Below are 16361 nucleotides of genomic sequence, written 5' to 3' on the forward strand. Positions count from 1 at the left end.
TGATGTCTTCTGTGATATTTATGCTGTTTAAAAAAAAAACAGTATGGGGAGCTTGGCACCTTTCCTTGGTAATTATTCTTTTTTTTGTTTTTATACATACAGAGATGAAGAAGCAAGAATCGTATTTAGAATAATGTATGGGAGGAATGGCCTTGAGTAGCCGACATTTTTAGCTTGGAAAGCCTCGTTTAGATTAATGAAAAGAGTGTCTTGAATTCAAGCAATCTGCTTTCGAATGTTTAATGATTTTTGCCAATATGATTGAATGAAACATCATCAAATTATAATGCTATATTTTCAATAATTCTGTTCTATGCTTTAATATAAAATAAAACGTTCGTATATCGTTAAAAACTTAACTTAAAATTACTTAAATTCAAGAGACTTGAAATCAAATTAATTAATTAACATCAATGAGGCTTGACATGGGATAAAAGATAAAAAATCATGTCTTTTAAAATCGGATAAAATTTATATTTATCATCAAGAATATTCATAAAGTAGGAATTTTATTAATCGTCTAAAATTATAATCGTCTTTCGCGGGGATCATATAACTTAAAGCTGTGACCACATTTAAAAATAACATTGTACTTGTTCATTGTCAACAATCGATCATCGAATGGTGTGACGCCTCAGATATGCGTGTCATCAATGGGCGGTTTCGTCACACAAAAAAAATATATATATATATGTATATATACATACGAACATGGTCGATGCGACTACAATTACTCGGATAGCTAAGCGACCGCACCAGCGCACTTCCGCTTGCAATATTACCTTTTGATCAATTTTGGGCTTGCTGGCACACGTTTAAATGTGACTCTTGGCAACGTAGTTCCAAGATTCGAAATTGTGTTCCAAGACGTTTCACACCGCCTATTTCACAATGTTAATGTGATCACTCATTGCTCGAACTATCCGAGTATTATTATTTATACGCATGTATGATACAAACTTGAGATAGTTTATTCGATACAAAAGCTAATACGATGTATTATCAACACGAGTAAATGCATATGAACGATTTGTTTCTAAAACAAGTCATGGAAAAACGATTGACTTGATAACGAATAAAAATAAAAAAATATTCGATTTCTTGATAATCATGTAGGAACCGGAATGTTCGATTTGTTCGTTCATATAACAATCTTCAGAGCTATGTAACAAGCTGCAGATATTGCAGTCAATTTAATATCCTGTGCTTATATTGAGACACAGAGTTTTTGGATGACGAAAGCTCGAGGTAATTCATAACAGAGTGACAATGACAATAATTCTGTTCATCCTTGGTAATGGAAGAACTTGAATATATGTGCGTACACTGGATTTATCGGTAAAATACATGTACAGTATTACGTGGAAATTGCAGTTAAATTACAGACTTCTTCTTTCTCTATACTTATATAGTTTTATTTAAAATCGATTCTTAGCTTATTCAAAGTTTTTCCTCACAATATTATATTTAAATATATTTATAAATATATTTCATTTTAAAATTATTTAACAGCCTTATTATATATCTGTTTATAATTTTTTTTTCATTGTCATATAATCAATCATCAATTCATATAAATATTTTCACATTTAGAAACGTATAAGAAATATAATTTACAAATGAAATAGCTTCTGATGGCAGTAATATGCTCATTCATATTTCTAAATATGTAACCTTACATATTCTATATTTTAGAAATAGGAAAATATTAACAATTTATATTATTATTCATTTTTATACTTATATAACAAGCTTCTTTATATGTTAATATTAATTTTGAACAGATTTATAACAAAGATTATATATCATTCTTTCCTGTAATACTGTACTTGTAATTAAAAATAGAAATGAAAAACATTTGGTTCATTTTTGGAAAATTCGCTGATGCCTATGGCTAAAAGAAATGTTCAAGATTAGTGTAATTGACGTTCATTCGCCAGATATTTTCGTGTGTTTTATAGCCATAGTAAATCTGAAGATCCTTGCATTTCCCAAATGTTTAATAAACTTTTGAAGAGCAATCGAATCTTTATGACTCAGCAGCATGATGGTTCGCATATTGAAGTGCTTTTTTGCTATTTTCAACAAATTCCTAAAATAAAAATAGATAGAAATAAAAATCGCAAATAAAAATATAATATAATACAAAAAAAAAAAAAGAAATTCAAATTGAAAATAAAAGTTAATCACCATCAGTCCACGGCTCATGAAGTAAGGCCTATTGATGCCATCATTCTTCTCGCAGTCTTCGCAGAAACAAATGAATATCGTATCTATGATCATCTATAGAAAAAAATACATAAATAAATTTCACAATTATACATTATTTTATATAATTAAAATTAAAATTAATTATTTCTTCAAGAGAATTAAAGATAAAGAAAATTCTCAAATTTTGTTTTTAATTTAATTTCAAATCATATTAGATTATATTTTACATTATTATTATTTTTAAAAATTTTATTTAAAAAATTACCTCATAGATGGAAATAAAGCAATGCGCCACTATGAAAGCAAAAACTCCTGCCAATGCAATTGGTATCCATGGATAATGGAGTCCTTCTTTCTTCTAAACACAAAATAAAATTAACAAATCTACGTTAATAAAATAAAAGATTACGAATGAACATCGATATACCTGAATTAAATAAATTCCTGAAACAACTGTTAACGTAACTACTAACACTTTTCCTAAAAACAGGACGAAATCTCCAACACTATTAATAGCTGCAACTCTTAATATATTGCTGGACAAAGCTTGGAAAGCCTTTTTACCCCCTCTACAAAAATTACATCCGTATATTGCTGAAAAAAAATTAATAAAATATATCGATAAAATTTAAGAAAATTTATTAAATATTTATCAATAAAGAAGTATTATTATTTAATTTTATGTACAATACCTGTTTCGATATAAGCGTTCCTAGTGAGAAACTTTAAAACGCACTCGAAAAGCCAGAAACAACAATGGCAGCACCATAATATTACCCGTACGAGATCATTATCGTAATGTTTCAGACGATTTTGCACGAATAAAATAATAGCTCTTATCAATCGAACTATACCAATAATCAGTGCACCAAATGCGACCGTGCCCAAGTGATATCGTGTAAGATAGCAAAAACCTCGAGCAACTGGCAGAGAGAGTTGGTTCTTGTTTCTGTTCAAAGAAATTTTTTGTTTTTAATTTAATGAGATATACGATTTATACACGATTAGAATTGGTTTCTATCGAAAATATATTCTACGAAATCACATTTTCCTTTCTTATTCTTTTCTGAAGCTTATTATCGTAATAATTTTTGTTTATCAGACACTGTATCTCTTATTAAAACTATTACAATGAACAATTTAATTTAAAAAAGACTTAGAGTCTTCATCAAAATGATGATTAATTAAAATTTGATTATATATTCTTTATAATTTAATTGCACTATAAAAATCTAATGAAAATATCTAGTCAAATATAAATGGATAAAAAAAAAGAACACGGAAATTTCCATTGTATAATCAGATAGAGAACAATTCACGTGTGAACCATAATATCGATCATTGTGTCACCTGGTAAAGAACCAACGTGCAACAGCGAGGGCAACAACCATATGCTGGCAGCCTAGAAGGAATTCACAGGTGACAAAGAAGAAAAAGATATTGTACCATCTACTTGCCTGCAAAATATTATCTTTCTATTATTTCTGTTTTTATAAAATTTTAATTCATAATCACTTACAATCACAATGCTATCTTTTCGGAAATGGATGTGATTCTTCTTGTTCTTGTAAATATTTCCTGCGCTTTCTATCCAAAGCATGCAATAAATCCAGGCACATACAGTGATACCGATCAAGAGATAAGTCTGAAAAATAATTTTATGTTTTAAATATTCTTTTGAATTAATTAATTCTAGAAGATTAAAAAAAAAGGTATCAATAAAAATAATTTAAAATCATTTTTCCACTAAATTGAAAATAAAATTTAGAAAGGTAATACTTTTCTTTATTTATAGTGTTTTGTTATCGAAGAAATTCTTGTTATGAAAGAGAAATATATTAATAGAGTGGACAGTTTTCACTAATAAATTATATTTTCTCCATATATTTTTAAAATATTTATTATTGTTATTTACTTGACGGATAAATTTTGATTAATAACTTTTGTTATATGGCTGAAAAATCGCGTGTCGCTTTAATAACTTATATAAATGATTAATTTGAATATGCCACTACACAATTTTGAATTTATGTGATTTTCTATGTATTTCTCTTTGGAGATATTTTATCAAAATAACTATCTATTTTATAATAACTATAATACTATAAAAAATAATTATAGTACTATGTTATGGAAGATATATTATAGCAGTGATAAAAGAATAAAAGATTCAATGTTTGACGGAATTTTTATTTTTAGCATTAGAATTTAGTATCTCCCAAGATTCCTTAAACCATTTTTCCAATAATATTCGATTACAACATCAGGTTTTATTTCTTTGTCACATGTCACGAGGATTCAAAGAAGAAAAGAATAAAATAAAAATTGACAGAAATATGAACTACCAGTTTCCATAACATGGCAATAAAATCGTACACGTAAGATAAAATAAAGATAAGAAAATACAGTATATAAAAATAATAATTCAAATATATTTCACGTATACGAAGAAGAGAAAAAAATCTTATCAACAGTTTTGGATTCATCGATGTGTTAGGAATTTATCAAGGAAATGCATCAAAATGGACAAAAATGTTGTCTCGCCCCTGTGTATACTAGTCTTATCAAATATTTACGTATATAGGCTGGAGAAGGAGGACTGGCATTGCGTAAACAGCTTTTCCTGCTTCACGGAACAGTTGCATTACGAGAGCGATTCTTTTTCTCATCACTAAAACGATCAAAAGTGTGATGACCTGTAAATTATGTTAAATCAATTACATCAATATTATATTATTTAAGTTTTAAAAATTAGGAATGAAAGATTTTTAAATTTACTTTGAACAGAATCTTAAATAATGATCATTAATTTATTTCAAATTTTTTCAAAATAATATTTTAAATTTATATAATATTTTAAAAAATATTTCTTAATGTACAAAGTATCTTAAATTTTTTGGTCATTATGGGCAAAATGTTATATGTTATATAAATCTTCAAAGATTGAGAAAAAAGGAACAGTTGATATTTGTCTAATTTGTAAGTTTACTAATTGAAATTTTAAAATTAATAAAAATTTAATAAAAAATGCAATTTTTAATATATCTTTTTTGAACAATATTTCTTACCGTAATAACAGTCAATGTTATTGCATAAATGAAGTAAGACTGTTCACTCGAATCTTCTTCTGCTATTTTGTGCGCTTCCACCGCTTTTTTTTCTGCGTACCAGGCTAACCTGTATAAATAACATTTTTCATTCAAAATCTATCGGTAATACAATTCTCAATTATGAATCTTCTTCTATCAGAAATAAATATTGATTGCCTTATACTCTATCTATTTCTAAATAAATCTAAAAAATAATTGAAAATAAATAAATCTTACCAGAGATACGTTGAACCACCGATGCAAACTAGAATAACACCAATTAGAACCATGTAAACGACCCATTGTACTAAATAACGGAAGGCAACCAATATAGCCACTGAAATGCCTAAAGACGAATTTAAGAAAAATGGGTTTCTTAAAAAAGAAATTTTAATAAGAAATAAGAAATAAGAAAAAATGAAACTTGTACCTAAAGCGATCAACAATAAGTAAACGATCTCCCTCCAAGCGACAGTAAGATCTCTGCAAGCCTCCTGAAATTTATTTTTGTGAAAATATTTCAGGAAATTAATTTAAGGCTAAGAGATAAAGTTTGATAAAGTTTTTTAGAATTGTTCTTATTAAGTTCACGTAAGTTCTTTAATTTATCTAATACATAGATACATTTCTTATATTAATTTTCCCATTGGAAGTTTAAATAATTCGATATTTATTCATTTTTTATTCCATGTTAAAGAAATGAACGTTTAATTAATAATTGATGATGTAAAATTATTAATTTAATTTTTAATTTTATTCAAATAGAAAGAAATGTACGGACCTTGTAAAAATTATCCAAACCGAGTTTATTGATCAGAGAAGTGATTGTTTCAGATATATCCTTAGGCACACAACGGTTCAGGAACATTATATGTCTAAAATATAAGGAATAAGAATCATGTGAAAATAATTTTAAATCTTAATTTATTATTTTACTAGTCATTTATTTTAATGAAATAATTTTTTTTACGATTAAAAAAAAATAGAAGAAGGAATATTAATCGAATATTGATCAATTCTTTTTTTTAATATTATTATTCATTTTCATTTCTATAGTTTTGTTAACAAAAAATGTAAATTTGCATAAATATCCACAATCTAATAAAAAGTTTCATCTCCTCCAAATCTGAAGATTAATAGTAATCTTTATTTAAATATATATATATATATATAGATACATTTAATGCATATTTAAATTTAAATGAATGAATAATGAATTCTTTGGAGTTAATGGAAATAAAAAATTATTTAAAGAGGATATTCTAAATAAAGGAATAAAGAAAGGATCGAGAATTCTGTACACTAAATGTATAAAAAAAAAAATTTAATAAAACTTTGACGAAACGAGATCAGTTTTAAACAAACTTTTTCGAGTGATGATCAATATTCTTTCACATTTTACTATATAAATCATGAAATACTAACTGATCGGTGCAATTATTTGTGCACTCGCGTTTTTTCACACCGCTTCCATCCATGGTGATCTTCAAGTACCTGTGGGAAATGAATAATGAATGAGCAAACGGGTGTTAACGAACGACCACAGCGAAAAGTGTCTCTGGAAATTGGAAAGTCACCAGTCGGTATGTATTTTCCATTCTGTATCGAATTTATATGCAACGTTCATGCTAATTAACCGCATTATTTCACACGGCTAAGTTCCCCGTCGAGATTTTACGGATAATGAACGAGGCCGTGGGTGAAAAAAGATGGGACAGGATAGACTCGATAAGGGTTAGTTCTGATTTTTAATCGTAAATAGATTCGAATATCATATCAAATCAAGTACGAATTATTTATACGTATTTTGAAAAAAAAGGAATAAAATAAATCCTCATTTTTATACTAATATAATATAATAATAAATCCTCATTTTTATACTAATAAACTGAGATAAAATAGATAAAATAAAACATTTAATTGCTTATAAATTAATAAACAAACCCCAACCGATATTTTATTTGTCTTGACTTTTTTTTTTAAATTAGACCATCAAAGAATATGTTTCAGAAATACATCGCTATCTGTATTAATTAATAACAATCTTATAAAATGAATTTAATTTTTTGCATTACGTTTTGTTTTAGATTTAAAAAAGATTTATTTATTGAACTTAATTCCATCACTAATCGAGGCATGCATATCTATAATTTCACGTATTTGCGCGCTCGAAACACCATCGCGACACCTCGCGGTCGAGGAATTATTAATATCGTTAGCGGATCCTATTGTCGTGAACTTGTTTCATTCATTTGGCCGTCGACATGGAATATTGAATCCTGCATTGTTGTCGGGGTTATGAAGTTCGATGTTAATGCGCCGACGAATTATTAATCCTTTGGGAACGATGGCTCTCTACGTAAAGGTTTGGATATCGTGAATGTATCCACTCGGCAGTGGTATGCGCGGATATTTCGATAGATTGTTGTTGGTATTATAGATACTATCGTTAATGTTTATGAGGATAGAATGGATTGGAAATCAGTGGTGAGTAGTTGATATTAATTTCGATTGTCGTGCAAGAATGTGTTTTCTATGAAAGGAAAAATAATTCGTATATAATTGTAGATTTTTATGGCGTAATTTTAATTTTTTTTTTTATAGAAACAAGTTGAAATTAAAATTGATAATCAGGATAAAAAGTCCTCGTTTTCTGTCGTTTCAGCGAAGTGATTGAGGTTTGTGAATTAATATAAAATAATTATTTAAAGTGAAAGAATTATGAGTGGTTTATTTTAATATTCTATTATTTGGAGTAAATAATTTAGATACATATAATTTATTTTATTTTGAAAAAGAAAGAATTTTTATATAATGAATAAAAATATTTTCATTCTATTAAAAATTAATAACCATAGAAAATATAATCAATACATATAACTACATCATTAATAAATATTATCTGCTTTCCTATTTTTATAATTTCTTATAATTTATACGTGCAATGAGAAATATTATATTAAAATTTTAGATGTTAGAAAAATTCCAAATTTGATCAAGTTTTCTACATCCTTTTTTGAACAGTGAATGGATCCAACCATTAATGTCTTTATCGAAAATATGAGACTCTTACAGTATGATAGCATATATGCATAACCGATATGTTTCATTCATATGGATTCTTCGATATTTAAACGAAAAGTACCATAATTCAGTACCATAATGTCATTTTTTAAAATCATTTACATATTTATCATTATTATTATCATTATTATCATTATTATAAAGAATAAATCTCAAGTATTTGTTACGATAAATTTTCAAATAATCTTAAATGATCTATCGAAAATCGTAATGAGTTTAAATAAGATTAAGAAATAGCATATTTTATAATTTTTCTGTGTCTTTCATTTTAAAGAGATAAAAATTTAAATTTCATAGATATTTATTATAAATTTGTAAGTTCTTTTTTCTCTTAAAGTAAAAGATTAGAACACAAGAAAATTCTTAATGAAATAAATAATTGTGTTAAGTTTCTTTTAAATTAACAAGTATACCATCATGTTTCTTTCTGCACTCTTTTAACTAAAATAAAACATTCTTTTTTACTCTTCAACTTATATTGAAATATTTTAAGTTCTATACATTCTTTAAACTCCATTATACAGTTTCTTCAAATCAATAGGGTAAGTCTCAAACAAGATAATAAAAATTATATAGTTTTCATTTATATTTTGAAATATAGATAAAATATATTTTAATTATCCTTGTATCCGATGTCGAAATTCCAGATAAACGAAACACCTTGTATATTTGTATCATCGAAGCTCCAGGCTGTAAGCTATTTTGTAGAAAGCGTGCCGACGTTTCGCCATTGCGGCTAACTTCATTATCCCCGGTATCAGTGGATCCCTTGACACCTGATGAAGTTAGCCGCACCAGTGACGACACGTCGCCCTAACACCGTTTCCAAAAGAACAAATTCAATAATGGTATACTTCTTTCCTTCTTTCCTTCCTTTTTTTTTCCCTCTCTCCTTTACCATCATTCACATCACATCACACTTCGCGTCACACATGTATATATCGATCATCGAAGAGATTATAAGTTGTAATACTTACGGATTCTTTGTGTTGTCACCATTCTTACCATCCAGACATTGGAATTCGGGATGAGATGGAGTGACACGGCCGCAAACATTCCCGCAGTCATCGTAGCCATTTATAATGCGGTAAACGTCTCCTTTCTGAACAACGATGCTCAACAGGAAACCCTGTTGCAACAAGAAAACGTTGTGTGCATTTTCTGCCGGTATTGTATCGTGCGTTTCGATTGTGTGAAAACGAAATTTAGGAGAAAGAGAGAATAGAAGATACACACATACACATACATATATACGTATATAAAAAGGAAACGTACAAAACCGATGATCAGACCGATCAGAATGATCAAAGTGAGGATATCAGTGCAGGATCGATCGGTGACGAAAATCTGGTCCGAGTGCCTCGACGACATCCCTTCGTTTTCCGGTGTCTGAAACGGAAAGCATACGAGGATCGTGACTGTTTTACCGAAAATCGTGTCAAGCTTCACTTTTTTCCCCCCTCCCAGGTAAAAAAGTTGTAATATCTGTTGACAAACAGGTAAATCAAATTCCAGGTGAGTGTAAGTTTTCCGGTTTCACTTCTGGTTATAATGAAATGTTTAAATAGTGAATTATCTTTTTTTATATTGTATAAATATATATGGAAATTTAATATCTATTAGATGAATTTTTATGGAAATAAAAATGAGACATGAAAATATTCAATTAACTTAATAATAATTTTTATTAATTTAATAATAAGAATTATTCAAGAATATGTTTCATTGAAAAATTATTTAATTTTAATTTAATTTTAATATAGAAAAATAGCTTATTTTTGTTAAAATAATCTTTTAAAAATATAATTAAAAATTTTTCGTTTTCTTTTTTAATTTTTCATATTACAATCAATCGATGATGGATTATCGAAAATGGGTAATTTTTAAATAGATGAATTGATTGATAATCCAAAAATCAGAGATGAAAATGTCTGTTTATTTCTTTTTCGAATTGATTAAATTTTTATATCTCATCAAAAGAAATTGTTTAATTTTACAAAAATTTCATAATTAAAGAAATAATACGTGCATTTTTATTAAAATTAGAATATTTTTATAGAGATATGATTAAATTGAAAAAAATTTATGAATTACAAAAAAATTAAAAATAAGTTAAATTTGATTTTCTAATGAATGAAATGAAAATGAATAATAATGAAATAATAATTTATTTTATAATTTTAATTTTTAAATGTATAGCATACTTTCATTTAATAATGCATATATTTTCAAATATATAAATATAATAGATATTTAACAATATAATAATAATTTATCACATAATGATAAATAGAATTATTATAAATATCATTACATTGAAATACATTAAAAATTGTGTGATAATCAACAAAGTAAATAATTTATTGCATATTCGTAATTAGTTTATTATTGTTTATATATTATTTATATATTACATATATATTTTAATTATTTGGTAACAGATATTTAAAAAAATATCATCCATTTCAAAATTGAATTTAATATTTTTATATATCCCATATTTCTATAATAAATATTCAAAAAATCTTCTATTAACATTTCATATAATATTAAATTTAATATTATTTTACATTCTCATTCCCATTCTAATTTTTCTTATATTCTCATTCTTTTTGATCTTATCACCAAATAATTCCAAATCAGTTTTCCATTATCCTATAACCTCCAAAAAAATGTTTCATTACATTCAAAAATCATCCATTTCACAGTTAAATTCAACGTTTTTACATATAAATCCCTTTTTTCTCCTCCTCTCCCTCGAATATACACAAAAGTTTCCATTCAAAAATCAGAGAATAGAGGGAAAAAGTGTGGGATCGATCAATCGAACGAGAAACGTCTTTCCCTGTAACGATCGAAAGCATGGAATCTATTGGCCGCGGTCAGCATTCCGGTAAATTTTCAGCTCCGTGAAATCGAGCGTGGTTAAACGCTTTCAGCGGGAATCCGCGCCGTTTCAACGGCACAACGAGAGTAACAGGGGGAGTAACCCTGTTACAAGTCGAACGATCGTGCAGCCACCACCCCTAAATTAATTAGACTGTTCGACGGTGACCTTGCATTAGCGTGCCGCCAGTAATTAAATCCTGCCCTCTTACACTCTTGGTCCGTCTTATTAAAGGTGCGCCATTACATTCCATTGATAACATCATCTGACGAGATACTCCTCCTACACCACACCGTCAACATTTCTTATTTACGCTTTGTTCTCACCGTTAATTGCGATCTTGACGGGGCAAACATGAATCCGCCTTCACATTCGAATAAAAAAATTTCGTTGTTTATATTGATTTATGGTGGTGATTTCCGATTGCAAATGCAAATTCAATAAGGGGACATATTAAGGTTATTAATAGATTTTTTTCGTTGGAGGATGCGATACTGATGTATTATATTCTTATTGCAATGTGCTTTGGAAAATAAATGTCGATAATTCACGAGAGTTTTATCGTATATATTCCTTATAACTTTGATTTTTCTTCGAATTGAATTGGAGCGTGTATTTAATAATAAGTAAAATAAATTTTTAGATATTAAATAATATTATTCTGTTGTTTATATCGTGTTATTAAATCTTGACTATGTTCATTTGATGGAGAAAAAATCGATCATTTTGTATTTCTTTTCTAGAATAGTTCTCTATGAGATATATTCGATATTTACAGCAATTTATTCTCTTTTATAAAAATATTTTATAATATTAATTCTCAAAAAAGTAATATGTATTTTTAACTGCAAATATGTATATATATATATATATATATATATATATATATATATTTCTTAGTTCCTTTGGTTTATTCCAAAATTCTATTCCAAAAATTTTTCGATTTTAGAGTTTTCATTCATGGTACAAAATATGTGGTAATTCTATTTTAATTATATAATCAATGTTATATGAAATATTAGATATATTTCCTTCTCATAGGAACATTACAAATTTTTACAATTTTGCTAAAACATAAGTTCAAAGATAAACAATTATTTTTTTTCTTTGACTTATTTAATTTTTCCTTGTTAATTCCTTGTACTTTCCGGTTTTCTTTTCCGGTTTTCGAGTTGATTAAGCTTTTAGGTTTCATTAAAGGATTGTTTAATTTTTTAAAAAATTTATGCTTGTTAAAAGCAAAAAGCTTTGGTAGGAATTATCTAACTTGTAATTTACGTTGACCTAATTTTTAAAAATCTCACTATGTGATTTACTTAATTTATAATTTTCATTATACTGAATGACCTCATGTAATGGGACGTAAATTTATTTTAACAAATTCTATCATATTACAAATGAAAATTTTTTTTAAATAATAAAAAAAAATAGAACGTCTTATGAAAAACATTTCTCTAAGAATTTAAGAAATAATAATTATTATAAACGAATGATTTAGTGATGGAATATTATGAATATAATAATAAAAGATTTGTCAATTATTATAAAAAATTATTTTTTAAAATTTATTTTAGTGTGTTTTAACTAATGTGTTTTAAAGTATAATTCTGAGTACATATTAAAATTAATTCTATCTCTAATCGCTATAAGTTAAGAAAGGTGCAAAATTCACGCCATTTGTTTTATAATAACGTTTTATAATAGGTTATACTTTGGTCAAACGTTCAAATTAAATTTGATGAGAAAATAAATTCTTTTTATTAATTTGTTGTGTGAAAATTCGTCGCGTAGCTGATTGTATTGTATTGAAATTTCATGATTTTTTTCAAATGTATAAGACAAATCGAATAACTTTTTTCACAGGAAATCGAAATTTCAGTGTTTTTATAGAATTTCTTTTAAATAAATATGTTTTATTTCTTTTTCAAAATTACTTCGTTCGTTTAATTCTTTCAATGAATTTGGATCTAATCAATCATGAAATCTCGCTTTGTTGAATAAAATTTCATTTAAACTTTACATTAAAGATGTTAAATTTGAAATACATTTAATTGTACATTTAATCAAAATAATATATAGCTTTTTCTTTTTCTTTTTCTTTTTAATTTCGTTATTTCAAAATAATTTTATTCCAGAAAAATTTTTATTTTTAATCAAATATTTATATATAAAATATATAAATATATAAATATTTCGATATAATTTCTATATAATTTTGAGAGCACAATCTAACATAATTAACAATGTTATAATGATGTAATAACAATGTTATAACAATTTTCTATTTTCATAATTACGTAAAATGATGTTTGTGCAAACAAGAATATACATTCATGATCGGTCAATAATTTGTTAAAATATTGTTACACATAAAACAGACATTAAAATTTATTAATTGCGAAAAGTTAAACAAATATCTGATTAATGTTGAAATAAATATTTTAAAATAGAATATAATATAAAGCAGAATATAAATAATTTTTAAAATCATAGAAAAGATGCAGGATAGGTTTATTATTTTATAGGATTATGGATTCAATACTTTGAATTATTGACCATGCATGAAATCATGATTTTAATGTGCTTTCAATTATATAATATTATTCATGATTTAGAAATTTAGAAATTATATTCAATTCAATAATTAGAATGAATAAAATCAAAACAAATAGTAAACATTTTTTTTTATATCATAAAAATTTATTTCTGTATATTTTTTTATATTCTACAGAATATTCCTCAAATATCTTTAAAAAGATCGATGGCCAACAAATACAAGAATTGATATATAAAAATATCAGTAGGATATATATACATATGTTTTAAATATATATTATATATATGTCTATTAGATTTTCTATATAAAAGGAAAATATATATTATTAGATTTCTATATTTTATATATATTTTACATTACGAGTATAATATTAATATTTTTGCAAGATTTCTGAAGAAGACAAATATAAAAGTTAGTTAAAAATGTCGGTTTTATTTATTTAATTACAAGCAATTTAAATTTGTGTTTAATATGAAATGAAAATAGATCGACATAACACAGCGATACATCAATACAGAAATAGAGCTTTTGTTTTGTTGATTTTATTTCATACTATATAATACAATCTTAAATTGTTTATAATCTAATAAATACGTTTCAACCGACATTTTTATGCACTAACTTGTTGTGATTTCTATAATTCACTCTCCAAAGTTTTTCACAAATATATTAATACCTAACATTTTATATATTATATTTTTGTATTTTTCAGATCGTGTAATTGTCAAAAAACAAATTAATATATAAACTAAGTATATCAAATTCCAAAATTACAAACAAGTAAGATGGTTAAAAAATTTTTTGTTTCTAACACATAAGAGAGTATAAAAGAATGTAAGTATAGTTTTAATATATTATATTACAGATACAAGTCCATACGTAAATCAAATGTTAATTAGAAAATATGTAACTATTAATTGTAAATTAATTCAATAAATATTATTTTTTCAATAAATAAACGAGTTTTTTTTTCAACATTTATTCCTAACCTTATATTCCTTCCAGTCCTTTAGATTTAAGTAAATTAAGTATTAAGTACAAAAAAAACGTAAGTATAATTTTATTTTTAACATATTATATTATATTATATTATATAAGTACAAATCCAAATGTAACTAAATTGTTAAATTTAGAAAATATGTAATTATTAATTGTAAATTATATTCAATAAACATTATTTTAGAATAATAAATGAGTTTTTTATTTAAAAAATATTTGTTCCTAATCCTATATTCCTTCAAATCCTTTAGATTTAAGTAAAATGTTAAAAAATAATTATTAGAAACATAAAAATTACGCAAGATAAATATGTAAAAGGTAAGTAAAAGGTAAGTAAAAGGTAAGTATAAGGTAAGTATAATTTCCTTTTTCAATTTCATTTTTTTATTAAAAAGTTTATTTACATAAAATTTTCAAAATTTTCGAAATTTTAAAGGCCTGGTGTTAAAATTTCGGTTTCTTTACAAACATTGGTCTGTTTATTTACATTTTCAATGTTTATATACATTCTTGCTGTGTTTATTTATATTTCCAACGTTTATTTACATAAAATTTTCGAAATTTTAAAGGCCTGGTGTTAAAATTTCGGTTTGTTTACAAACATTGGTCTGTTTATTTATATTTCCAATGTTTATTTACATTCTCGGTTTATTTATTTACATTTTCAATGTTTATTTACATTCTCGGTTTGTTTATTTACATTTCCAATGTTTATTTACATAAAATTTCGGTTTGTTTATAAACATTGGACTGTTTATTTACATTTTCAATGTTTATTTACATAAAATTTCGGTTTGTTTATAAACATTGGACTGTTTATTTACATTTTCAATGTTTATTTACATTCTCGGTTTGTTTATTTACATTTCCAATGTTTATTTACATAAAATTTCGGTTTGTTTATAAACATTGGACTGTTTATTTACATTTCCAATGTTTATTTACATTCTCGGCTTGTTTATTTACATTTCCAATGTTTATTTACATAAAATTTCGGTTTGTTTATAAACATTGGACTGTTTATTTACATTTTCAATGTTTATTTACATTCTCGGTTTGTTTATTTACATTTCCAATGTTTATTTACATAAAATTTCGGTTTGTTTATAAACATTGGACTGTTTATTTACATTTTCAATGTTTATTTACATTCTCGGTTTGTTTATTTACATTTCCAATGTTTATTTACATAAAATTTCGGTTTGTTTATAAACATTGGACTGTTTATTTACATTTTCAATGTTTATTTATATTCTCGATTTGTTTATTTACATTTCCAATGTTTATTTACATAAAATTTCGGTTTGTTTATAAACATTGGTCTGTTTATTTACATTTCCAATGTTTATTTACATTCTCGCTTTGTTTATTTACATTTCTAATGTTTATATACATAAAATTTTCGAAATTTTCGAAATTTTAAAGGTTTGGCATTAAAATTTCGGTTTTACAAACATTGGTCTGTTTATTTACATTTCCAATGTTTTTTATACATAAAATTTTCGAAAATTTTCAAAAATCGTTTGTAAAATAC

General features: G+C 25.5%; 1 protein-coding gene across 11 annotated transcripts in view; it reads right to left on the reverse strand.

The window, feature by feature from the left end:
• Positions 1-452: 452 nt before the first annotated feature.
• LOC107993057 (choline transporter-like protein 1) overlaps positions 453-16361 on the reverse strand; it is an 88348-nt gene continuing 72439 nt past the window's right edge. For 10 of the 11 annotated variants that reach the window (XM_062080740.1, XM_062080744.1, XM_062080746.1 and 7 more), the window contains 15 exons: positions 9660-9773; positions 9362-9513; positions 6726-6794; positions 6082-6175; positions 5731-5794; positions 5538-5646; positions 5280-5388; positions 4788-4907; positions 3731-3856; positions 3562-3668; positions 2904-3160; positions 2639-2805; positions 2477-2569; positions 2191-2283; positions 453-2092 (listed from right to left, as the gene is read on the reverse strand). In XM_062080740.1, coding sequence (XP_061936724.1) covers positions 2030-2092; positions 2191-2283; positions 2477-2569; positions 2639-2805; positions 2904-3160; positions 3562-3668; positions 3731-3856; positions 4788-4907; positions 5280-5388; positions 5538-5646; positions 5731-5794; positions 6082-6175; positions 6726-6794; positions 9362-9513; positions 9660-9773 — 1737 coding nt within the window. In that variant the 3' untranslated portion in view covers positions 453-2029. The remainder of the gene's footprint in view (positions 2093-2190; positions 2284-2476; positions 2570-2638; positions 2806-2903; positions 3161-3561; positions 3669-3730; positions 3857-4787; positions 4908-5279; positions 5389-5537; positions 5647-5730; positions 5795-6081; positions 6176-6725; positions 6795-9361; positions 9514-9659; positions 9774-16361) is intronic. The other variant, XM_062080748.1, reaches the window with a different exon arrangement.

This window comes from Apis cerana, linkage group LG10 (assembly GCF_029169275.1).
Source record: "Apis cerana isolate GH-2021 linkage group LG10, AcerK_1.0, whole genome shotgun sequence".
NCBI classification, from domain to species: Eukaryota; Metazoa; Arthropoda; class Insecta; order Hymenoptera; family Apidae; genus Apis; species Apis cerana.